The sequence below is a fragment of the Aphanomyces invadans genome, assembly GCF_000520115.1.
Source record: "Aphanomyces invadans strain NJM9701 unplaced genomic scaffold supercont1.28, whole genome shotgun sequence".
Lineage (NCBI taxonomy): Eukaryota > Oomycota > Saprolegniomycetes > Saprolegniales > Verrucalvaceae > Aphanomyces > Aphanomyces invadans.
This window is the reverse complement of record NW_008580173.1, coordinates 546,440-569,269: the sequence shown is the minus strand read 5'-3', so window position 1 is coordinate 569,269 and position 22,830 is coordinate 546,440. Positions and strand designations below refer to the sequence as shown.

Here is a 22,830-nt window from a genome sequence, read left to right as displayed (position 1 = left end):
TATGTCACGATATCGTCTCAGATTTGTCGACAACGTCGCGGTTTACGTCAGGTTCAGCCCCCGCATCCAAATAAACGGAACAAACATATTGGTCCGAGGTTGGCGAGACCGCCAACATTTCATACCTCGTATCATGTTTAACATCATACCGAATTATAAAGCATTCCTTTGACCAAGATACGTGAACAACTTCGATCGTATACTATAGAGTCTAAGCACGTATTGATTTTCAAAGGTCGTGACATCTTTTGCAGTACAATCTCGTCGTTAGGTCATCACGATGGGGAGGCTGCCGCGCCTTCGATTTCCGAAGTCCATTCGACCCAAGTCGGGATGGAGTCGTTCGTAGCTGTTGGCTATCCGCCGCCGCAGCCGTTGGTCGAGGGCTTCGTCGATGGGTACTTAGATTACCAAGCCATGTCCACTTTGGAACAGATGGTTGGGTGCGATGGAGGGAGTAATCGGTCAAGGGGTGATAATTTTGCCAAGTTTACTCATTTCTACATTGCGCTGTTGTGCCTCGAAGATGGCATTAAGCGCAAGTAGGCTTGGCATCACATACGCCGTCGTGTCGTTCGTTATCTACGGCCTGTACCCGCTCTTCTTCAAGCAAATCCAAACCGTGCCGAGTGTACAAGTCGTGCTGCATCGGATCGTGTGGTCGTATGTCCTCCTGGTTCCGCTCTTCTTTTGGCGAGGCGACTGGGCTAAATTCAAGGCGACGGCGCTGACCAAGCCCAAGGTCCTGGCGATTTACTTGACCGCGGCGATCGCGATGGGCGGCGCGTGGATGCTCTTCCTGTGGGGTGTCTTGGCCGGCTACATCATCGAAACGTCCCTCGGTTTCTTTATCAACCCGATCTTCAACGCGTTGTTAGCTGTCGTCGTGCTCAAGGAGCCACTCCGGCGATACCAATTCCTGTCGGTTTTGTTGGCGCTGGCCGGCGTGCTGGTCGTCGCGATCGCATACGGCCAGTTTCCGTGGCTAGCGTTGTCGCTAGCTTTCATCCTGACCATCTATTCCTTTATCAAGAAAACGGCACCGTTGAGCTCGATCGACGGTGTCACGCTCGAAATGTCGTTCCTGTTTGTGCCGTCGCTTGTTGCGCTCGTCGTATTCGACGCTCAGGGCACGGGCGCGTTCCTTCGGCTCGGCTCGCCCTCGACCGACATCCTGCTCTTCCTCTGCGGCGTTGTGACGGTCGTGCCACTGTTGCTGTTCGCGTCCGCCGCCCCACTCATGTCGTTTACGCTACTCGGAATCGTGCAGTACATCGGCCCCATCATGAACTTCCTCATAGGCGTGTTTGTCTACAAAGAGCCGTTCTCGACGTCGAAACTTGTGGGGTTCATCCTGATTTGGCTCGCCCTGACCGCCTTTGCAGTCGAGGGCGTCGTCATGGCCCGAGTCCTGCGGCACGCCGCGTCCGACGCCCCCACGAACGACTCGAGTCAATCTGGGGACATGGACTTGGATGATGTGTCCATCAACCAAAGTATTGCCGCGACGCCCAAGTCGAACGCAGTTTACACAAGCGTAGACAACGCGGTCGCCAACAAGGCGTAGTGGTGATGCAGAGCCACGACCAACTGCCTGCCGGTCAAGACAATTCCTCCTCGGCGTTGACTCGCCTGCCACCAACACACCGTTCGTTCAAAACACCGCCTGATCGTCCCCCTGCCAAGCTACACGTCACCAGGACAATGATCGCCCGTCATGACGACGCCCATGGTCTCCACAATGAGTGTGTATTATGCATCCGAACAACGTCAGTTTACGACCAAACATTGACAGCCCCTCTCCCCACCACCACTGACTTGCAAGCCCCATTTCGGATGAGAAATTGTACGTTGTACAGTCCGTAGGCAGGATTGGCGCTCTTGTTCTTCTCTGAAGAGAAACACATCATAGAATTCGATTTAACATTTGACGCACAGATTGCAATATTTGATGAGCGGGTCGCCCACCTTTCCACGATGTTGTAAACTCTGACAAACTCTGACTCGTTGGAACTGATGTCCCTCTATCGTTGCGATTGACGCTCTCCTGCGCTGCGAGACCGCAAAAGGCACCACACGAAGTGAGCCAGTGGAAACAGGCACGGAATTCAGCAAATCCATGCATGGCAGAAGGGACGAGCGAGACAAAGCAAACACCGAGACAACTCTAGCGTCTACCCACCAAGTAATTTGAGACGTGCATTCAAGTCTACGAGCTACTCGTTCTCGCGAATTGTTCCAACTCCCCCAGGGCCAAAGCTTTCGTGCGTGGACGACCGACCGTTGGGTCCCGTTCTCTAATGCAGTCGTTCGTTTACGGGTGATTCCCATGCACACCATGCTATCCACCCGTCGCCGTACTCGGGATTCTGCCCTACCGCGCATGATTCGAGCAGCATTGTATTGAAGTCGTGGTGCATGGGGAGTTGTAGAGGTCTGCAATGGCGGATCGATATAGGCCTAGGGACGACATCGCGGGTTGTTGAGTTGGCAATCATGCGCTAAAGTCGGTAAAGTCAAAGTGTTGCATGTCGAGCGTTAGATCGCTGTCGGCCGTCGTCACAACGCCAGGTCGGGCGAAGCTCGATGCGTCCGTGATCTGCGTTGAGTTGCTAGCTCGCCAATGCGCGGGGTTTGAATCTGGCCTTTGTAGCGTTGTCGCGTCGACTCGGGTCAAATTATTGTTGATCGCACGATGAGCCAGCTTTGGTCAGTGCATTTTGCACGTTTCAGTGTCATGGAGACTTTTCGGACAGCTCGAGATTCGTGTTGCACTTTTGCCACACTACAACCCTCTCATTTGGGACGTCGGGCGAGTTCAAACGCGCCAAGCAATTGCCGGCACTTCAGTCGTCCAAGTCAAATGTTTGACATGCGCTGTTTCGCACTGTGTCCGACGATCGCCATTGTCTCGTGTTTCAACGAGATTGCAATATTTCGATTGCCTCTTGCGACATGCTCGTCAGAAAAACAAGAGTTCCAGGTCTGCCTACGCAGGCGTATTTTCTCCCCGTCAGGAGCGACCAGGAGTTCAGCGCAACCATTACGTCTACTGCAACCTTCGCGGGGAGGCAAGTGGGCGATATATATGTACGCGTCCTGATGCGGTGGACACGACCGCCTTTCGATGCGGCAGTGGCTCGGCACTCGGAGATGATGCTGCGGATGAGTTGACGCTTTCTGCGCCATCTTGCCACGTGGGACGACCTTCATTCGGGTCAGGTGGGGCAACGTTGGAATGATGATGCTTGGCGGGTCGAACGCATACATCGAGCCTTTGCTTGGATTGATGTGAAATACACGCTGGCAATCCGCCACGTCACAAGAACGTTGACGGGCGGACCGATGGGGCATCTGCTGCTGTGTGAACCTCTGCCCGAGTGGTTCGTCTGTCGTAGCTCGGACGTCCCATCGCAGGCTGGCGCCTTCCTCCAAAGTCGCAGCATCGGCAGAGGTGCCTCATGCTTCGATCGCTACTTCTTGTGTTGCCAGAAGTCAGGCGAACAAGTGCGCGACACGTGCATTTGCGCATCCTGTGCTTGATTACCAATCCGCACCCAAGAAACAGGAGTCGCGCTACCAAGCGAAGGCATGCGACGGCGGCGCATCCTGCAATCGTTGTGAATAACGTGGGACGTCTCGATCGATGTCTTTACATTCTTGGAACTCCCATCCGCCCCACACTTCACTGCCATGACCAGCTTCACGATTGGCGTGTTGTACGCGACCATTGCATTCACTACCTTTGGCCTCTACCCCCTGTATTTCAAACAGCTCGACGGGACGCCCTACCTCCAGGTCACGACCTGGCGTGTTGTGTGGTCATTTCCCATCGCCGTCGCGCTCTTTGTATGGAAAAGCGACTGGAAAGCCTTTGTCCAGACAGCGCTGACGCGAGCGTCCCTGCAGCATCACACGATCTCGGCCGTCTTGTTGGGGGGACTGTGGCTTCTGTACCTGTACGGTGTGGAGGCCAACTACATCGTCGAGATCAGCCTCGGGTTCTTTATCAACCCCGTCCTGAGTGTCATCCTCGCCGTCGTCGTTCTCAAGGAGCCTCTCCGCCGGGTGCAACAACTTGCGGTCGCCATTGCAATCGGGGGTGTCATTGTCGTGGCCATTGGTTATGGAAAGTTTCCGTGGCTCGGCCTTAGTATTGGCGCGTGTCTCGCGCTGTACGGCCTCATGAAAAAGACGTCCCCCCTCGGGCCCATCGACAGCATCTTCCTTGAAGTCACCATCCTCCTGCTGCCGTCTGCCGCGGCTCTCGTGGCGATGAAAGCGAATGGCACAATGGTATTTATGCACTCGTCAGCTATGGTCGACTGGTTCCTGGTCGGGTCCGGTGTCGTGACCGTCCTCCCCCTTTTGCTGTATGCGTCCGCCGCTCAAAAAATCTCGTTCACGCTCATTGGGCTGCTCCAGTACATTGGCCCCATGCTCACGTTTCTATTTGGGGTCTTTATCTTCCATGAGGAGTTTTCGACTGCGAGATTGATCGGGTTCATCTTTGTCTGGGTCGCGCTCGCGATGTTCGCCGTGGAGGGGATCGTGAACTCGCGCATCAAAGCAAGGAAGACTTCGATCGTCACACTAGCGAGCACCGACACAGGCGTTGACATGGACGTCACCATCACTGTCGGTGCCGCCGGCTCCGAGGGCGACTCGACGGCCCCTGTCCATGATGGCTTTAACGAGATCATCGACAGCGACCACCATATCGTGTGCAACATCGCCGACAAGCCGCATCCTAACTCATAATATTAGACAATTCTTCTACACGTGGAGGAAAAACAGCCTCGGATGCATTGCTACACGCTAATTTCGACGCATGTATCGTTCAATGGTCCAGAGCAGTCAAAACAGGCTATTGCCAACTCTGGCGCATATTGAATCTGTGGCCTCGGGGCTGATGGACAAATCTCCGAAGTGTCCCTGGCTTCCTTCGTCATGATGCCCCGGGCCTGGAAGTGGATGGGTGGCAATCCCTACCTTGACCATCGCTCCGTTCGTCGTTGGTGGGTTTCAACGTGCAGGCATCGATTCTCACGTGGCTGGTCGAAAGACCACTGTGGATTCGACCGACGTGGGGGAATGCGCACGATTCCCCAGACAGCCTCGAAACGTGTGTCTGTGAATGGTTCCTTTCACTCAAAAAATAGACGATCATGATGGTTGCACTCCTTCTCACGCCCAAAGGCTGCCACAATCGTTTTGCTCGTTGTGAACCAACCGTCTCCTGTGGCATCCATCACATTGCCATTCAATTATCGAGATGACCCGACGCAAACCAGTGCTTGCTTAGTCTTGCAAAGCACGCCGCTGCGACTCCCTCCCCCGGTGAGAGCGTCCTCGACTTGACCAGATGTACACTACGCGTTGCCAGTACGAAAGTCCTCGAGTTCTTGCACCATTCCACTTGACAAGTACTCGTCGATCTTGGCTGCACTGGGCTTACCAATACCCTTCATGGCCATGGCTTGTTGCCCGCTTGTAATTTCTTCATCGCATGCACGGATTATCTTGGCAATGTGCATGTGCGCTGTTCCCTTTTGGCTGTCCCCGCGCTTGTATTCGAACCCGGCCAACTCGGTGAAGAGTTTGGCGAGGGGCTGGTTTTTCGGGACAGTGGCAGGGAGGTTCTCGCGCTTCTTTTGGCCCGTTGACCTGCCATCCTTGTCGACGTTGACGTCGTCGTTGGGCTGGCCATTCCCTTGGTCTGGTGGTGTCGGTGTGTCATAGCTCACCGCATGCTTCTCATCGCTTTCGTGACCCTCACGAACCTTGTGGTTCGAGCGACTGTTCCTGAGTTTCTTGTGTCGCTTGGGCTCTGGCTTGACCACCCCAAATTTCTTTCTCATTGCAGTCAAGGCGTCCTGCAAGTGGTATTCGCCCTCGCGGTAGGTCGCATTCAATGCATTGCCTGCCTGGATGACGCAGGTCGTGGTGTCGGTCGGGACGTCGACCCCTTCAGCCTTGCACAACTCGAGGAGGTGGGTCACTGCTGCCTGCGCCACTACCTGGTTGTACATGTGTCGTTTTAAAGTCCAACGTATCTCATCAGCATGCCTGTACAAAAGCAAGTCGCATCGTCCCAACACCCAACGGACTGTTCACTTGCCCACTTGCTTGCAGCTATGGCCCAACTGCTGCTCCATGCTTGTACGGGAGCTGGGACGATGCATCACCAAAGGGTTTCGGATTCGCACCCAACGGCCCAAAGAAATCCCAACGCTCTCATGAGCAATTCAGAGCAGCGGGGGGGGGCAGGGTGTTCAAAAGTCAAATTGCTGCCATGAGCCACAAACCCGCGGTCAACTCGACAAATGAAAAACTAGCGCTTGCGTTCGACGACTTGGCGCACTACGAGTTCGAACACGGCGGGCAAAACACTCCCGTGGGTGCGTCATACTCGAAGATTGCAAGAGCAATTCGCGACGCGACGGACGAAATTACGAGCGGCGAGGACGCCATGCAGTACCGCGATATTGGCCCCAAGACAGCCGCCATGATTGACGAATACTTTGCAAGAGGAGAGATTGCCAAGCCCCCAACCAAAGACGCAACGTCGCTTGGGGGGTCGCCCAGGGGCGGCAAGGTGGGGCACCAGCGCAGACGCAGCAAGAGCCGCAGTGACAGTGACGACGACGAATCGAAGCGCCACAAGGAGCGTATCGGCGAAAAGGCAAAGAACGCGATGAATCAAGGGATGGCCAACGCATTTGAAGATTTGGCGGAGTTCGAGTTTAACCGGGGGCACATAAGCGCGGGGGCGTCGTGCTCGAAAGTTGCTCGATCCATTCGCGACGCCAACGCGGAAATCACAAGTGGGTTGGACGCAATGGAACACGTGCGAGGCATTGGGAAGAAGAGCGCTGTCATGATTGACGAGTACTTGAAGACGGGCAGGATCGCGCCGAGTGACACTGCAAAATACGTCGGAGAGGGATCTGGTACTTAGAGAACGACAGTTTGAATCGGTGTTGGCCAGTGCTGTAACTTGCTAAGGCGTTCATGAATGAGGAGGGATGGTCGGATGTTTATGTCGTGCCCGAACAAGACCGGCATGGCATGCAACTGTCCTGGGGGCTCTTACGCTTCTAGGTGATGGCATGCAAGGAAACAAGCATTCGCATGCAGAGAGCCTCCCCAGTCTGCTGCGATCGCCCGTCATCTGCACTACGCCATCAAATTCCTCCCGATGATTTGGTCTGCGAGACAAGGCTCGCCGCCATCCGGTCATAACGGTTGCACGAACAGCAACTCCAACGAGTTAACGACGTGATGCGAGACCCGCCGCGAAGCCCCCGTCTTCAGAATCAAACTTGCTAGCTCTCAGCCATGAGCAACAAAGAAGCGAGGAACCCGAAAAATGAACAGCTCGCCCAAGCGTTTGAGGACATTGCCAGCTACGAATTCAAGCATGGCGGTCTCAACACGGGAGCTGGGGCGTCGTACTCGAAGATTGCCCAGGCCATCCGTGAAGTTGACGAAGAAATCACGAGCGGTGAGATGGCCATGCAGTACCGGGACATCGGCGCGAAGAGTGCCTCCATGATCGACGAGTACCTCGAGAAGGGCAAGATTTCCAAACCGGCGACCAAGCACGTGCCGGGCCAAGATGACAGGGACGATGATGAAGGGAATGAGCCCAAGCACCACCACCATTCAGGACACCACTCGAAGCACAAGGGGCATGGCGACGAGGGTTCGCACCACAAGTCATCGCATCACGCGAAAGCTAAGAATTACAAGAACCAAGCGCTAGCGGATGCTTTCGAAGACTTGGCCCACTACGACCGCAAGATTGGTGACTCGAACGCTGGGATGTCTTACTCAAAGGTCGCCGAGGCGATTCGGGACGCGGACATAGAGGTTGAGAGTGGGGATCACGCCATGAAGCATATCCCAGGTGTTGGGAAGAAGAGCGCGGCTGCAATCAACGAGTTTTTGGCGACAGGCAAGATTGAAATGAACGCCCCCAACAAGGAACCGGATCAAGAGGAAGAGGGCCAAGGCGATGATGAGCGACAGGATGTGGATGATACGTCGCGCTACAAGGGCCACAAGCACATGCATGCAACAAACCCGAAGAACCAAGACTTGGTCGATGCATTTGAAGAGTACGCCGACCGCGAATTCGAGCGCAACACTGGCAAGGGTGCCGAGTACACGAAGATTGCGCAAGCCATTCGGTCTGCGGACGAGGAGATAACCAGTGGGCAGGAGGCCAAGGAGGATGTGTTCAACATTGGCGACAAGAGCGCCGAAAAGATCGACCAGTTCATGGACACGGGCAAAATCAAGTAGCCAGGACAGAACTAGGCGACGTTTGAATTTACAAGTGCATTTACAACGTAATGAACACGAAGATGCGTGGTTACGGAACGTGTGTGTGTTACTTCGGTCGCTGCCTCGCAAACGGATCATGACCAAGGACACGTAGTTTGCATTGGAAGACTGACTGGCTCAGGTGCATGGGGTTCGACTGCACTTGCAACTTGCTCGCCGGTAGACCTTGGCCACCTTCTAGACATCAAGAGTGTTTTCGTTGATGACGCCGATGGAGCTGTGGATCAAGACAAAGCAGGAGGTCTCGCACGGAGCAGCTATAACACGCTCATGTGCATTGCCGCTGCATGCACTAGCTTCCAGCCCACCCACACGCACATGGATGGTGAGCACATCGACGATACTCGCTCGTTGGGCGCAGCCGACGTCCCAGCTCCTGGCCCACCTTCGATCCAGCCAAGTCGGCGGGCTTCATTGGGCGGTTCATTATCCGGATGGTACGGATAGTGTTCAACAGGAGCGGCAAACGGTGGCGCGAGGAACCGGCACAACATGGACTTCTCCGTGTCCTTCCTCGAGAATCTGTACGAAAGTGAATCCGTTGGGAATGATGCGGCGGTAGAATCAGTAATAGTGTCGATTCCATCCAAGTCTGCACACCCTTCGCCGCGAAAGGCATCTCCATCTGTGGTGGACCGAGCGTCAATTCCATGCCGCACTTCGTTGGGTATGACACCTTCTCCAATGAAGCGCAAGAGGACACCGTCGATGACCAATAGCCCATCTTCAGCTGTGGAACTGACTGACGAAGGAAGTGAGTCCTCCTTCACACGCCGTCGACGCTCTCCAAGGAAACACGCAACCTCACCGGTGAAACACTTCGCCGTGGGGGCAACGCCACCGAGTCGTCATTCCCCACATTCGAACGTCACATGTGCCAAAGCTGGGCCGCTTGATCTGTCGTCTATTGCCGAACAACCCCATCCACCTACTCCACCGGAAACTCGTGACGAGGATTCCACCGCAACTTTGCTGTCACTTGCCTCGCCGACCCATGCAACCAACAGTTCCAACACGACCATTGCGACTCCATTATTCCTGGCAGCGACTGCACCTTCTTCTGACCATCCTAAGTCTCCGACGTTGACTTCCACGGCACCATCATCTCCAGCTGCCACGGACGCAGCCGCGCCACTCTCGACAGACGTAAGGCAACTCGTCATCTCACCTGCTTGATTGACAGATCTCCTGGATATGGTAGCCCTCAATGGACCAAATTTTCATGACGGGACAGCAAGTGCACTGCGTGCGGCATGTCGTGCTTTCCCAGCGGCGGTACGCATCGGGATGGACTGGGCACGACGGAGCCATTGACGATGTCCGCCGCGTGTTGGAAAGAACGATCTCGTTCGGGGAAAGCCAAAGTGCGATGGTCGTCGGGTCCGCTGGTAGTGGCAAGCGAGCGATTGTTGCACGCGCTGTCGCCCAGTTGAAGGCAGCCAGCCCACGAGTCTTCTTTCCCGTGTACTTGAGTGGAAGTGCGCTCGCCAACGACATGGAAGGGTTTCGCGAGATTGTTCAGCAACTCGTCCCGGAAGGTGGCGTTGCCGGCCACAAGGTAGGCCGTGGGGTGACCGCGTGGCGACGTCTTTGGCAAATCAACGGGCTGTCAGCAGGGTGGCTGGCGCTCTCCATGCCAATACCTTGGCATCCAGGGCTCTGCGAGGTCGACTTCTTGACCGATCGCTCACTGCGGTGTCCCGTAGGCGGCCTCCTTTTTCAACGTGTATGACTTTCTCAAGCAGTTGCTGCTGGAGAAGGCGCTGGCAGGCCACGCCGTCATTTTCGTCCTGGATGCGTTCGACACGTTCGTCGGCGGCGCCAAGCAACTTCTCGTGTACAATCTCCTCGACTGGATGCAAGTGCGTGCTGCCCACGACGCCATCGTCGCTTCACCAACTGTGATCTGTAGTCGAAAGACGTCTGCATTGGCCTTGTCGGCATTTCGTGCAACTTTAACGTTCTCGCGCACTTTGAGAAACGGGTCAAGTCACGCTTCTCAAATATTCAGATCGCTGTGCCCCGGCCGCCGCTGAAAGCAATCTTGCAGGTGCTTGCATGGTTGTGGTCCGCGTGAGAGTGCGTATTCAGCTCATCGAGTGTTTGCTGGATAGCTTCTGTGGTCGTCGTTCCAGTTCCGTCGGCCGGCAGCAACAATTGCATGCGATCCGACGAACGCACCGCGCCCAATTCATGCTACTGGACACTCGGTGGCGTGGCCCGCGCATGTGCCGCAGCCCTCCGACGACTTTTACGACCTGTGGGAAGCTTCGTTGTATCGCGTACTGTTTGGAGCGGACCTGCACTCGACGTGGTGGTGGCAGCACCTGTACGACCTCGGCAAACCCGTCGACGTGTTTGTCCGCCTTCTACAAGTCGCCTTGACACAGCTCACGCCGTCCAAACCGTTGCTCGACAACGCGCACGTACAGGCCGCGTGGGATGTGCTCTTTCCAGACCACGTCCTCCATGCTTTGCGAGGTGATGACTCAGTCTTGTGGTGGCATGTGGCTCAAAAGATGGGCTGTAGGCTTGACCACGCGCGAGATGACGCTGGTGCTCGGCATGATTGGGCTCGAACGGCAGGGCAAGTCGCAGTACTCGTTTGAGATGGTATTTCACGACTGCAGCGCCTTCTACCGCCAACACGCGATGAAGAGCCCGCCCCGCGTCGAGTTGCTCCATGCACTGGCCAACCTGCTTGCTCTCCACGTCGTCCATGAGGTGACGCACCAGCCGCAGCCAGAGTACTCGATGGTGCGACTCGCCGTGCGGCCGACGGAAGTGTTGGACGCAATTCGAAAGAAGAGTGTCGCATGCACGGCCTTGGTCGAGCAGTGGGCAATGACCACACTGGTGTAAAAATGTACACCCACCCAAGGTCGCGATCCCTTTGGACCACCATGTCGTTGACCGCGAAGTCAGACATGTCTCTCGCCAACGCACGTCACGATGACGTAACGAAATACCCCATTCACGCAATTACATGTTGCCTGCCCGGTACTCTTCGAGCTTTTCGATTTTGCCTGTTTCAAGGAATTCGTCGATCTTGGTCGCGCTGGCTTTGCCGACGCCCTTGAGCTTCATCGCTTGTTTCCCTGACGTGAGGGCGTCTTCTGCATCACGGATTGCTTTCGCGACCTTCGAGTACGACCCGCCTTTGAACCGATCGCCTTTCTTAAATTCAAACCCTGCCAGGTCCGAAAACGCCTCAGCCAACGCTTGGTTCTTAGTGTTCGTGGCTTGCGCGACGCTTTTCTTCTTCTTGGCGACAGGGGAAGCTTCGCCACCGTCACTGGCATCTTGTGCTTCATCCTTGACACTTTCGTCGCTCCCCTTAGTGGATTTCTTCCCACCTGATGCTTTTCGCTTCTTCGTCTCGGGCTCTGGCTTGGTGGCGCCAAATTTTTCAACCATTGCAGCTAACGCCGCCGTCAGGTTGTACTCACCATCCGCACGAGTGGCATTCAGCATCGTGCCAGCCTGGATCATAGCGTTCATAGCGTCTGTGGGCAAGTGCACTCCATCCTTCTTGCACAGCTCCAGAAGTTCCTGCGCTGCTTTCTTCGCTGCCGCCTTGTTGCTCATGGTTGATCGATTTGGTCAGGTCGATTGTGTCCGGAAAAGGTTTCCCCGCCAAATGGTCCCTCTATCTTTTCATATGTATATCCGGCTACCCCTCTTCACTGTCAATGGATAAAAGCACATCCGGATATCACAACGTCGATGCTGAACCTCTATAAACTGTTGGTTTCGTGTCGTGTGTAGATGTTTCGAAGCAACCTGCAGGCAATCCCCACGATATCCCTGCACGCTGATTGTTCCGGCGCAACATAAAAATCCCAGTTACCAGGTCTTCCGCTTGCCATAATGGAATAGGTAAACCTGGGCCACTTCGTGAGAAATAAAGTGTTTGAAGCAAAACGTCATCAAGAACCTCTTTCATTCGATATTGATTCGATATCCGCAACGGGGAAGATTCGACCATTTATCCGGATTCGGATAAATATCGAAACGCGCGGTGGACGTTCTCTGGGATTTCGAGGCATTTTGAAATTCTCCGTGCCGCCGCCTCGTGTTCGTCCGACTCGACCAGCATGGGAATGGCTCGCAACAATACGACGAAGGACGACACTCAAGTTGCGAAGAAGAAGGATGGTGCGAAGAATAGCAAGCAGAATGCCAAGCACGAGGCCGTCGTCGACTTTGCCTCGATTGACCACCCGTACGTCGTTGTGTTGAACAAGAAACTCCGATCGTTCAAGAAGAAGCAGGAAAAGATCAAAGCGCTTGAAGATTCATTGCGAGGACAAACGAAGCAATTGAACGAGCAGCAATTGGAGGTCTTGTCCAATAAGGGATTTGTCGACAAGATGGTCGTGGAACTGGAAACGTTGCGCCAGCAATTTGTCGACACTGTCCTCGCGAACACGCCATCAACTGAGGCGAAGACCGTCGAAGAGACGAAGGAAATTTTGCCGTCAGAAGACGGAGACGTGTCTTCGTTGAACCACTTGAATGAAGATGTGTCCGACGGCGGCAAAGATCCTGTGGACGATTTGGAGGACGAAGACAAGGCTGCCTCCGTGAACTCTGTTACGTTTGCCTCAAATGCTGCCTCGAATTCGATTGACCTCGACGAGGAAAAGCTGGAATTTGTCCATTCTATCCTGAAACTGCTGCATGCCGTTAGCTTGCACCAAGCACTCGGTCATGATGTTCCCATGGCGCTTGACTACTTTGTCAAGGTTCTCGTGGGTGTCACTCGTCCCCCAGCGGAAGTGTCATTCCCCGAAAACTTGGCCGAATCCCTTGAAGAAGCTAAGCGATACGTCTTGAAAAGTGACAAGATTTTGGCATGCGATATGTCGTACCGACAACTGTCAGAAGCGGTAGACCACTTGGTTGCGCCCCGACCTCCTGTTCAGAAAGAGGTTCTTGAGGTCGTTCCTCAAATCAACTTCTTCACGGAGTCCGAGCTCGACAAGGACACCACTTTGGCCAGAACGTCGGTTGATGCGACACATCGACGTGGCGACGACGAATCGTTTGTGGTGGTGGACGTCGTCGACAAACCCGCACCGGTGCCTCATTCAAGCAAGCCACGACCATACTCTGGCAACCGCCGCAACAAAAACTCTCCTCGTGAAGGTCCCGGCGACCACGACAAAGAACGAAAGCCACGCAAGGTATACCAACCACGAAACAAAGGACCTATCGGCGAGCAACCGAATGAGCAGAACAGTGGGAACTCACGCAACGCCGCGCCTCCACGTGCCAACCCTAAAGCGGCTGGCAACGACGGCGAAAAGCAACAGCGACCTACGACTTCGCGTCGGTCGAACAAGCAAGGCGGGGACCGACCGCGACCCAAGAAAGTCGAGCAGGATGTGTCGCCCTGAGTGGACTAGCATGATTAGGCCTAGCGAGCGGGCGGCAGTAAATAGACCATGTCGTTGCGCTCGATGTTTAGTTGCTGGGGATAATAATGGCAACTTGTGGAGTGCTTCTCAAGAATATTATTTTCCAGAGTATTCGACCCACAAAGAAATATGATGAACTGCATAACTGCATACTGAGCAACGAACCATACGTTGCACTGGACAATCTGCATTCTGACACTGATTTTCGTTTAAATTTTTTGTGTTTTTGGGCAAATGCCTTCGTTTTTGAGTAGAAAATTCGAATATTTTGAGAAAATATGAATTTTGGTACCGACGAGAAACCCCCGCTGTGGTGAAAGACTGCTGCGAGGTCGGTGCGAACATGGTCAAGGTCTTCGTGGGCGTCACCTGCTGTCTGATGGCGCTTAAGATCATGAGCATGATCCTGTATGTTCATGTGTCGTTCACGTATGCAGCCATCTACGTGGTGCTCACCGCACTCATGCTCGTGAGCTACGCGGGCACGGTGTTCGTCTCACCGTCGTTTCCAGTCTCAATCCTTGACGACGACAACGATGCAACAGCATCCGACGCAGAGAACGGCGAGAAAAATGCAAGGTATTGTGAGAAATGCGACCGCGTCAAGCCCGACGGGTTCCACCACTGCTCCGTGTGCGGTCGATGCATCTCGCACATGGACCACCATTGTCCATGGACCGGCAACTGCGTCGGTCTCCGCACGAAGAAGCTCTTTGTGCTTTTCCTCTTTTACACTTCCGTTGCGTGCCTCTGGTTTGCCTACTGCGCACTCCGCGTTCCTCCCACGAGGTCGGTGCTGAGCGTCACCGTCGGCTTGGCTATCGTAGTGGGGTGCCTCCTCTTTGGCTACTTTTGCTTCCATTTGTATCTTCTTCGCCAGGGCCGCACAACCCTCGACTTTATGGCGCGGCGGCGAGGCAATACTGTGGGTTTCCGCAGCAACCTCCTCTTGTACTTTGGTCCGAATTGGTGGGCCTATGCCTTGCCAGTCGTCCCCATGTACCTCTGGCACCCCTCAACTGTAGATGCCTCAACACCATTAAAGTAGACCTGTTCGACTCGTGCGATATTTTGCAACACGAACCGAGATTTGACAGGTCATGCCACGTGGTCACCGATCTGCGTCGTCTTGAAAAGACTTCCTCGCGTCCCAAGGACGTAGATTTACAGTGGTATCCTCGATCCCCAACACATGCGACTCGGGTGTCCTGCATTCATCGACGTTCGAGCGAGATGCGCCTGCTGTATCCAAGCACTCGAAGTTGCCCTGCGCAACACTCCCATAACTCGACGAATGGTCCGTTGCGATGGCGACGAGCTCAGCTCATTCGTTTCAATGCCGGCGCACTGCCCCACGCAGGTCAACGTGTGGCAGCAACTAGGTCGGTGGGAGCCTGTGATGCGAACTACGCACAACTGAATCGCCGCCAGGTAGTCGACAGTAAAACGTCCTCAGTTCGCCGCGATACTACTGCATGACGGCACGGCATTGGACATCGCTCGTTTGCTCACACCACACAAATCTGCAATCCAGATGCCTGTCAAGCATCATCCACGTGCACATACCATGGCCGGACACATCAAGCCCCCATCGTCATGCCGTCGCGTCACGACATAGGTCGTCGTCGTGTTTTAACTTACTTGTCCTTGGCTTTCTTGTCCTTCTTCTTCTTCTTTTCCTTCTTCAGCTTCTTGCGGGACGCGGCGAGATCGTCCATGATGGGGCGGTACACGTCTCGGAGCTTGTCGTCGAATGCCCTTTGAAACTCGATCGCCATTTCATGGACTGGGTCGCCTTCGCGGTTAAATCGCTTGGCGTTGGCCACGAGCAGCGCAATATCGGCTTCAACTTGCTCGAGCTTCAAATATGCTTGTTTTTGCACCTAAAACAAGTAGCGAGTGGTTCACGGGTCTTATCTGAGGAGTGTCGGCAGATCGATGGGCGTAGAAGTACCTTTTCGCCAATGCGAGTGAGGTCCATGGGCTCCTGGACGTAGTCAAAGTAGTTGGGGACCCCAAGAGCCTTGCAGTTTTCTTTCGTAATCTTGACGATGAACGGATTGCTTGGTTTGCCTTTGGCGTCGGGCCAAGCTGAGAAGGGCTGGATGAGGACAATGGCACCGAGGCAGGGATAAGTACCTTTCCATGTGAGGGCCTTCAGGTCGTGAACCAATGGGTCGAGGATAGTTTTGAGGCTTTCGGCTTCTTCTTTTTCGCGCTTACGCTTCTTTTCCCTTTTCTTTTCCTCTTTCTTGAGCTTCTCCTGCGCGGTCATCGCTGCTGTCGCCGCAGCCTTGGCGTCCACAGGAACCGACGCGGTGGTCTTGGCGGGGGGCGGCTGGACAAATCCTGGACGTGCAGACTTGCTCGTCTTGTGGAATGTTGTGGCGCTGCTCAACGGCGCCGTTGTCGGGAACTGAAAGCCGGCTTGCACCATCTGGTCTGGAAGGGGCTCGATGGGCCGACCGAAAGCGCGCTCGTCCAGCACCGTCAGCAATGATAAATTCGTGCCGTATTCATTGGTCAAATCGGCGTGGGAGTTGCTCAGACCAAGCCCTTTGAGCAAGTGCTTGCAGCCCGTGGGTAGTTCCGCCGCACTCATCGCTTTCAGTGAAGCATCCAAACGGAAATGCGACATCATGTCCTTGCGGCTCACGGCCGACGATCCGATCCATTCCCTCCCTCGCGCTAGGTACACATTCGACGCATCTTTATCGAAGCCGAGATCCACCAAGACGCGGTCGTCCGCAGCGATGGTTGCATCGGCCATCGAATGGAAAGTAACGAAACACTGTTTGTGGGGATGTTACAATATCAAACAAGATTGGTCAAAATTTAAAAGATGGACGAGAGTAAGGAATGCGGATTGGTGGTAACTTCAAGATTATGGCCAATCAAGTGGTGTATTTACCTTTGTGCCTGAATTTGCAATTGCATCAAGTCCTCGCGGCGGCCGCGATGTCATGGCGGCAATGACAACGATCATGGAAAGGAGCGAGAGTCATTCAGCTCAACCAATTACATTTGCAACATTACTCCTACTTCTGTACAACGCCCACGGAGCAGCTTTCTCCTTGACCCGCTGAAGTCAGTGGGCCATCGACTTGGCGGGTTTGGCGTCGGCGCAGCTACGTTCATGCATGAAATGCTTATCAGCGGCAATTTCTCATCACCTAAACGCTTAAAGGAGTTATTCCATATCGTACCACGACTTGTTTTGGCGTCGCGTCTTTCTCCCGGCTGTAGTGAGGGAGGAATTCGTGGCACTCGACTGGAAGCACATCGTTTCCGCCACCAATGCCCCCCTTGCCTGCATAGTATTGTTGGATATGCTCCTTACACTTTATGGCGGTGGCGTGGAGCTGCTTGATTTCATCGTCCTCGCGCGAGATGCGGCGGATCATGAAGGTGGTCGTCGACATGGGCGTCTTGTGCGTCGTGTGTGAGTTGTGGAATGGGTCGTTCGACAACTTTTTTCAATCTACTTGGGTTTTGTATGGAGATACAAAAAGCAAGTAGCTCTAAGAGTAGCAACACAAAATAGCTTCAACTTAAATCGGACCAATCACGGCCACGAGATATCTCCCAGTTGGGGTTAAGCGCCACTACTGTAGCCGAACAAGATCGCGACGGTGCCGTCGCGATCTTGTTCGGCATTGGTGAAGAGAACGAGGAGGGCGTAGGTTGACACAGAGGCGAAGGATGAAGATATCCTCGGCGAGCGCACCACGTTGTGCCCACATCGCTTGGAAGTTGAGAGTTTCAACAGCGCGTACACGAAGCCAAGCGCAGCTCCTAGGCGGAGGAGAAAGTGCCAACGACGACGAGATAGGTTGTCGTTGAGCGCGGTTAAGATGCAATCGCTATGATTGACGGAACTCGCAGTGTCCAAAAAGATCCCGATATGTTTCACGACATGTAGGCTGACGTCGAGTATGAAAGACTTGCCGATCACCTCCCGCTTCGGCCTTCTCGACGATTTCATGAAATCGGACACCATTCCGCACTCCCAAGAGTGGTCGTTGCGACTTAGTCGGGGCAGTGCCCCAGGACTACCCCCCCATTTGGCCAGCGTGACGTACTCGAGCTTTGTCTTTACATGAGCCGTCACTGCTGCTTCGACAACTCTCTCAAACATACCTTTCGTGGTACCTGTACATCCCGTTCCTGCGCTCGAAGTCGTTTGTCGAGGCGTCGACCCCTCCACTCATCTACGTTGTTGGAAAGCATGCCCACGTTGGATCAACTCGAGTTGGTGCAATTGGTCGTGCGCCGCGGCATCCTGTCACTCGGGTCTGGCGACAGGGTGGTCCAAGCTCCCAGCGACGGCGACGTGCGAACAGTACTGGCATCCAATCATGCACCATGTGTTGGCGTCCGCGGCACAGCTCGCCAGTCATGGTTAACATTATCCTGCGCTGCCTCATTCATTTCATCCCGCCAATTCTCTTCTTCCACACCATGTTTGTGTAAACGGATGGCTAGGAGTGCGCCAGACTCCGTGTACGATTCATAACCACCGGCTCCACAACGCCAAGACCCTTGCTTCGCCACATCCAACACACATGTGCATTCAACTTCTAAGCAAGGGACATGTACTTGGCCTGTCGGCGCTTGGTGGCGACAGCAACTCCCACAGCGGTGCCCACCATGCCTACAACGACGACGGTGGCAACGCTTACGCCCCAGTGCGCGCCACGCGACGCCATCTCAGCCTCGTTGGCCGCCAAGTTTGTTTGTTCGAGCTTTGGCACGTCTATGGCCTTGGGCTTTTGGATCACTTCATCGTCATCGTCGGCTGGGGCAGCATTGCGCTCGTGGCTGGTGAGAGTCGTGTTGTCCAAGACTGTGCCGTCGGTGGTCGAGTTGGCCACAGCTCGGTGGGTGTGGCGCTTGTGATGTTTGTCCGCGTCCTGGTACGGCCGGATGCCAAAGAGTGACCCACCGTATTCAGGACCTTCGTGCTTCTTTCCATGATGTGATTTTGTCTCCACCCACACCAATTCTTCGTCGCTCACATCCACGTCGACGTAGTGGCAGTCACTCTCGATCATCAAGTTGTTGATACCACGTACAATCTTGAAGAAGCCGTTTTCGCCCCAGTACGTGCCCCACGAGTTGCGCGCGCGCCAGAACTTGACTCCATGTTCCTCTCCATACCCGACAATCTCGACGTCATGATCAACGTCGGTGAAGTTTGTCTTGTCCCAGAAGATGCCTGCTGTGTAGTTCCAGTCGAATTCCTTGCTGCACGCGATGCCGCACGTGATCGGGCCACGTTGAAGTTCTTCCAACATGGCGTCTTCACCGACGATCCGACCGTACGTCTTAGCGCGGTATCGCACGACATTCGTCACGGGAAAACACACGGGAACGTCAGGACTTTCTGGTGTCTTCATGCAACTGCAGTCAACAACACAGACAATGAGCCGATGACAGGCGAAGATTGAGATGACATACTTGATGCAATAACCTTCTGGAGGGCACGTGCCGTTGGAAGAGTTGAGATATTTGGTGTTGTCGGTCGCGTTGTAAGGCATGCACGTTTCATCGGGCAAACCGTACACCCGCATAAACTCGTACACGTCAGCAGGTTCGCCCCCCTTGCACCCGTCCGACAGTCCGTGGCCAGGTGCGCAGTTGAGAAAACTCTGTCGACCCAACATGACGTCAGGGCCGTGAAAACCATACTGCTTGTGATTGAAGATCTTGATGCGGTCGTTGGCACTCGACAGACTGCCATGCGCAAAGCACGATCCGCAGTACTGGGGAATGTGTTGGTTCCATGACGACGTGCAGAACCCACGCTGGCACCAGTCCAACGCCTTGGGCAAGTGGGCAGGGTGTCGTCCGTGGTTATGGGGGACATGGACGTCGCGCGAGTGCGGACGGTTCTTGAACGTCCGATTGCATTTGGCGCATGACTTGGAGATCGACGGAGAGCTGTCGGCCGAGAACGCCAAATCGTCCGCACCAAACGAGGGAGTGACGAGCGCTAGGAGCACCGCTGCAACGACAGCAACGTGGGAGGCGCCGGGCATGGCAATTCAACCGTTCCAATTTCAAAATGCTTTGGAAGTGGCCGACACTTCAACCACTGTCAAACTTAATTTAATCCTTCTGTTTATCCGTAATATATCATGTATAACGGTATTATCCGGGATTACGAATTTTGGGTCTTGCTCGCACCATTGACTTGCACACCTCCTTGTAAAGCAGAGTCCATGGGGCGGCAACTGCGACACGGTTGAACGAAGGCACTCCCCTGAGGAAGGGTAGGGTGGCGCAGAAACGGGTACCCAATCGGTGCACGAGGCTCTCGTAGTACGACAAGCTTAGGCAGTGTAACCAAATCGAGCGGGTGTGGTAGCAAGCGTGCTTGTAGGAGGTGCCCAGGCGTACTGTGGCTGGAAGACGAACGCTATTACATCGTCGATTCTGTTCACGTCGACAGCGCGATCAATGGATCAACCATGTCGCGTCAAACGCGTGGTGAGCAGAATATGCAGCAGATGGACTCAACAGTGCATGAGTGCATGGAAAGGTTTCCCAAGGTGTGTGCCGGACGTACGTCGCCACGCTTGCAGGCGAATGTTTGCAAACTTTTGAATACTCGCACATAACGCTTGAAGAGATCATAGCAGCCAGTCCCTCCTTCAACTCCCTTCTCCGACACAACGACTTTCGCGCCTCCATCTACACATCGTTGTCGTGCATTGATTGCTCGAGCCCAAAGCTTGTCCAAGGGCTTCTATCGAATCTTCGTCCATGATATAGTGTTACTAACACTAAACTCGGTACGAATTCCGGATACGATGGGTAAGGCCAACAAAATTAACCGGCGTCATGTATTGCGGTGGCGACGACCTGAACGCGGTCGTGTGCGATGTCGGGTGCCTGCGCGCGCGCATGGGATATGCTGGGGAAGACGACGCGCGGTACATCAGCACCTCGTCAAATGACACAAACGGTATCATGACGCTCGAAGGCGCAGTGGCCTCCTTTGACTCGCTGGAAACGTCGTTGGACGAAGGGTTTGTACGCCTCGGGGTCGAATCCACGCGGCAGCATCCGATCCTGTGGAGCGAGAACAGCTTCCAAACCCTGCTGGATCAACAAAATACGTCAAGCAAGAGCGACAGGGAAGCGATCGCCGAGCTCTTCTTTGAAAAGTACGACGCGCCGGCCTACTTTGTGTCCAAGTCGGCTGTGTTGACGTGTTTTGCCAATGGCCGGAGCACAGGCATGGTTGTCGAGATGGGGCACGGCAACACCGCGGTCGTACCAGTAAACGAGGGATACGTCGTGGGTCAGCATGCTGTGCGTCACTCCGATGTTGGCGGTCATGGACTGGACGAATTTCTTCATGGCCGCGTCCTGGAGAAACTCGAATGCTCCCGCAAGGCCCCGCTTTCTCCCACCAACCCCATGAATTCGTCGCTCTCGCCAAAGCAGTCGTCGGCGTCTGTATCGTGGGCCACGATCCGCGAACTCAAAGAGTCGATTTGCCGCACGTCTGAATCCCACTTCGATGAAAAGGCAAACGCCAATATTCCCCACATGCCTTTTGAACTCCCCGACGGCACGCAGATCTCGCTCGGCGTCGAGCGTTTCTCAGCTGCAGAGCACTTGTTCCACCACAACGACCCCGCCAGCGCGCCGTCCAGCGGGCGAGGCATCTTCCTCCCTGAGATCGTGCTGGACGCCGCGTCGAAAGGCGATGCCGACTCGAAGAAAGAGTATTTACAGAACATCCTCGTGGGAGGCGGATCGTCTTGCTTCGAATCGTTTCCGACGCGACTGGAGCGCGAAATCGCCGCGATGCTGCCAAGTGCCAAAATCAAGGTCTTGGCGCCACCACCAAACGAGCGCAAGCTCAGCGCGTTCCTCGGCGGGTCCATCGTCGCCTCGCTTGGCTCGTTCCACGAGATGTGGATTTCGAAGACCGAATATGCAGAACACGGCGCCAATCTCGTCCAAAAAAAGTGTCCGTAGTAGCGAACCGATACATCCTACACACTTTGAAACATCCGAGGCGTCAGTGGCTGGCACAGGAGGTCGCCGTAAGAGTCACCAGTGGACACCCAGGCGACTTCTCGTCGACTCGACGTTGCCGGGAGTGCTGGTAACTACCGTGTGTATCACGAGCACATAATCCACACATCATGAAGTTGAGTTTGATGAATTTCGCATTGTCGGACGACTCGTCTGCGGACGAATCGGTCGTTTCTGCTCAAGCTCGCATGGCCGACACATTGGAAAGGTCATGGCTGGCCAGGATCGTGCAAGTGCAGTCGCTGGCGGACACCACACGCTGTCGAGATCAATCCACGCGATCCACGACCTCGCCCCACCGAACCACGTTGAAGCATCACAGACCGTGCATTGATCTGTGCGGCAACACTCTCAAGAGGAGCCAGTCTCCATGTGCTCTGGTCGAGTGCGCCCCGAGTCCAGCTCAACCTTGCTGAGGTCGGTTACTGGATGTTGGATGGATTCGTAGGGGACGATTGAGTACAGGACTACCTGGACGTCCTGGTAAATTTTGAGGGGAACGAAGTGAATTGACTAGGAGGGTAATGAGAAGTAACCAGTTTAGATTTGCATTGTTTCCCGAAAGGAAGACGCCTTGCGGACAAACAAGGCGCGGACTCACAACAAAGATATCTTTAGTGCACTACGAGTCTGAAATGGCTGAGAGTGATCACGAAGTACAAGACTGGTCGCGTTCGCCTGGATGCAACGTGCAACGACGACAGGTCGCGATCGAGGGAGCGTGGTCGTACCTCCCGACGCCAGACGAGTAGCCGGCGTGGAGATTTCCAGCCGGTTATTGCACTGTTCCGATACCCGCGGCGACGCCAGCCACAGCCGATCGACGTGGTCATGCCGTGGAGCGGTTATGCTCGGGCAACTGGGACGCCACAAGATCCCAGCCAAGTCCTCCTCCCGGTTGGTGTGGACGAAGCGCTCCTGGTCCGTCGGCTGGACCAGAGCCGGCGGATGCCGGTAATGGCGACCAGGATGACGATAACATGGGTGAAGACGCCCCGTA

General features: G+C 54.7%; 13 protein-coding genes across 17 annotated transcripts; 8 read left to right on the top strand and 5 right to left on the bottom strand.

The window, feature by feature from the left end:
- Positions 1 to 445: 445 nt before the first annotated feature.
- On the top strand, positions 446 to 1,981 carry H310_10906 (protein RarD). The gene has a single exon (XM_008877396.1). The coding sequence runs from the start codon at positions 449 to 451 to the stop codon at positions 1,565 to 1,567; it is 1,119 nt and encodes a 372-aa protein (XP_008875618.1). The 5' UTR covers positions 446 to 448; the 3' UTR covers positions 1,568 to 1,981.
- Positions 1,982 to 3,693: 1,712 nt separating this feature from the next.
- On the top strand, positions 3,694 to 4,761 carry H310_10905 (protein RarD; the record flags this gene model as incomplete). The annotated part of the gene is made up of 1 exon (XM_008877395.1): positions 3,694 to 4,761. The coding sequence occupies one exon, from the start codon at positions 3,694 to 3,696 to the stop codon at positions 4,759 to 4,761; it is 1,068 nt and encodes a 355-aa protein (XP_008875617.1).
- Positions 4,762 to 5,372: 611 nt separating this feature from the next.
- H310_10904 (hypothetical protein) lies at positions 5,373 to 6,032 on the bottom strand (the record flags this gene model as incomplete). Its single annotated transcript, XM_008877394.1, has 1 exon — positions 5,373 to 6,032. One exon carries the CDS (start codon positions 6,030 to 6,032, stop codon positions 5,373 to 5,375), a length of 660 nt encoding a protein of 219 aa, XP_008875616.1.
- Positions 6,033 to 6,295: 263 nt separating this feature from the next.
- On the top strand, positions 6,296 to 6,961 carry H310_10903 (hypothetical protein; the record flags this gene model as incomplete). Its single annotated transcript, XM_008877393.1, has 1 exon — positions 6,296 to 6,961. One exon carries the CDS (start codon positions 6,296 to 6,298, stop codon positions 6,959 to 6,961), a length of 666 nt encoding a protein of 221 aa, XP_008875615.1.
- Positions 6,962 to 7,341: 380 nt separating this feature from the next.
- Positions 7,342 to 8,310, top strand: H310_10902 (hypothetical protein; the record flags this gene model as incomplete). Its single annotated transcript, XM_008877392.1, has 1 exon — positions 7,342 to 8,310. The coding sequence occupies one exon, from the start codon at positions 7,342 to 7,344 to the stop codon at positions 8,308 to 8,310; it is 969 nt and encodes a 322-aa protein (XP_008875614.1).
- Positions 8,311 to 8,812: 502 nt separating this feature from the next.
- Positions 8,813 to 11,962, top strand: H310_10901 (hypothetical protein). 4 transcript variants are annotated; one of them, XM_008877389.1, is made up of 7 exons: positions 8,813 to 9,498; positions 9,554 to 9,910; positions 10,059 to 10,214; positions 10,265 to 10,402; positions 10,467 to 10,833; positions 10,883 to 11,499; positions 11,551 to 11,570. In XM_008877389.1, exons 1-6 carry the CDS (start codon positions 8,845 to 8,847, stop codon positions 11,212 to 11,214), a joined length of 2,004 nt encoding a protein of 667 aa, XP_008875611.1. In that variant the 5' UTR covers positions 8,813 to 8,844; the 3' UTR covers positions 11,215 to 11,499; positions 11,551 to 11,570. The 4 variants fall into 4 exon arrangements, with proteins under 4 accessions (XP_008875611.1, XP_008875612.1, XP_008875610.1 ...); XM_008877390.1 differs by having other exon boundaries at positions 10,883 to 11,962; XM_008877388.1 differs by having other exon boundaries at positions 10,467 to 11,499.
- H310_10900 (hypothetical protein) lies at positions 11,286 to 11,965 on the bottom strand. The gene has a single exon (XM_008877387.1). It carries the CDS (start codon positions 11,938 to 11,940, stop codon positions 11,335 to 11,337), a length of 606 nt encoding a protein of 201 aa, XP_008875609.1. The 5' UTR covers positions 11,941 to 11,965; the 3' UTR covers positions 11,286 to 11,334.
- Positions 11,966 to 12,407: 442 nt separating this feature from the next.
- H310_10899 (hypothetical protein) lies at positions 12,408 to 13,925 on the top strand. Its single transcript, XM_008877386.1, has one exon. The coding sequence runs from the start codon at positions 12,450 to 12,452 to the stop codon at positions 13,752 to 13,754; it is 1,305 nt and encodes a 434-aa protein (XP_008875608.1). The 5' UTR covers positions 12,408 to 12,449; the 3' UTR covers positions 13,755 to 13,925.
- Positions 13,926 to 14,070: 145 nt separating this feature from the next.
- H310_10898 (hypothetical protein) lies at positions 14,071 to 14,897 on the top strand. Its single transcript, XM_008877385.1, has one exon. The coding sequence runs from the start codon at positions 14,119 to 14,121 to the stop codon at positions 14,821 to 14,823; it is 705 nt and encodes a 234-aa protein (XP_008875607.1). The 5' UTR covers positions 14,071 to 14,118; the 3' UTR covers positions 14,824 to 14,897.
- Positions 14,898 to 15,196: 299 nt separating this feature from the next.
- Positions 15,197 to 16,560, bottom strand: H310_10897 (hypothetical protein). Its single transcript, XM_008877384.1, has 3 exons — positions 15,915 to 16,560; positions 15,730 to 15,866; positions 15,197 to 15,658 (listed from the first exon to the last, which is right to left on the bottom strand). The coding sequence occupies exons 1-3, from the start codon at positions 16,543 to 16,545 to the stop codon at positions 15,413 to 15,415; spliced, it is 1,014 nt and encodes a 337-aa protein (XP_008875606.1). The 5' UTR covers positions 16,546 to 16,560; the 3' UTR covers positions 15,197 to 15,412.
- Positions 16,561 to 16,769: 209 nt separating this feature from the next.
- Positions 16,770 to 17,222, bottom strand: H310_10896. Of its 2 annotated transcripts, none has more exons than XM_008877382.1 (2): positions 16,949 to 17,222; positions 16,770 to 16,903 (listed from the first exon to the last, which is right to left on the bottom strand). In XM_008877382.1, exon 1 carries the CDS (start codon positions 17,195 to 17,197, stop codon positions 16,949 to 16,951), a length of 249 nt encoding a protein of 82 aa, XP_008875604.1. In that variant the 5' UTR covers positions 17,198 to 17,222; the 3' UTR covers positions 16,770 to 16,903. The 2 variants fall into 2 exon arrangements, with proteins under 2 accessions (XP_008875604.1, XP_008875605.1); XM_008877383.1 differs by having other exon boundaries at positions 16,982 to 17,222.
- Positions 17,223 to 18,264: 1,042 nt separating this feature from the next.
- Positions 18,265 to 19,836, bottom strand: H310_10895 (hypothetical protein). Its single transcript, XM_008877381.1, has 2 exons — positions 19,236 to 19,836; positions 18,265 to 19,178 (listed from the first exon to the last, which is right to left on the bottom strand). The coding sequence occupies exons 1-2, from the start codon at positions 19,814 to 19,816 to the stop codon at positions 18,356 to 18,358; spliced, it is 1,404 nt and encodes a 467-aa protein (XP_008875603.1). The 5' UTR covers positions 19,817 to 19,836; the 3' UTR covers positions 18,265 to 18,355.
- Positions 19,837 to 20,607: 771 nt separating this feature from the next.
- Positions 20,608 to 22,177, top strand: H310_10894 (hypothetical protein). The gene has a single exon (XM_008877380.1). The coding sequence runs from the start codon at positions 20,622 to 20,624 to the stop codon at positions 21,768 to 21,770; it is 1,149 nt and encodes a 382-aa protein (XP_008875602.1). The 5' UTR covers positions 20,608 to 20,621; the 3' UTR covers positions 21,771 to 22,177.
- Positions 22,178 to 22,830: the final 653 nt, after the last annotated feature.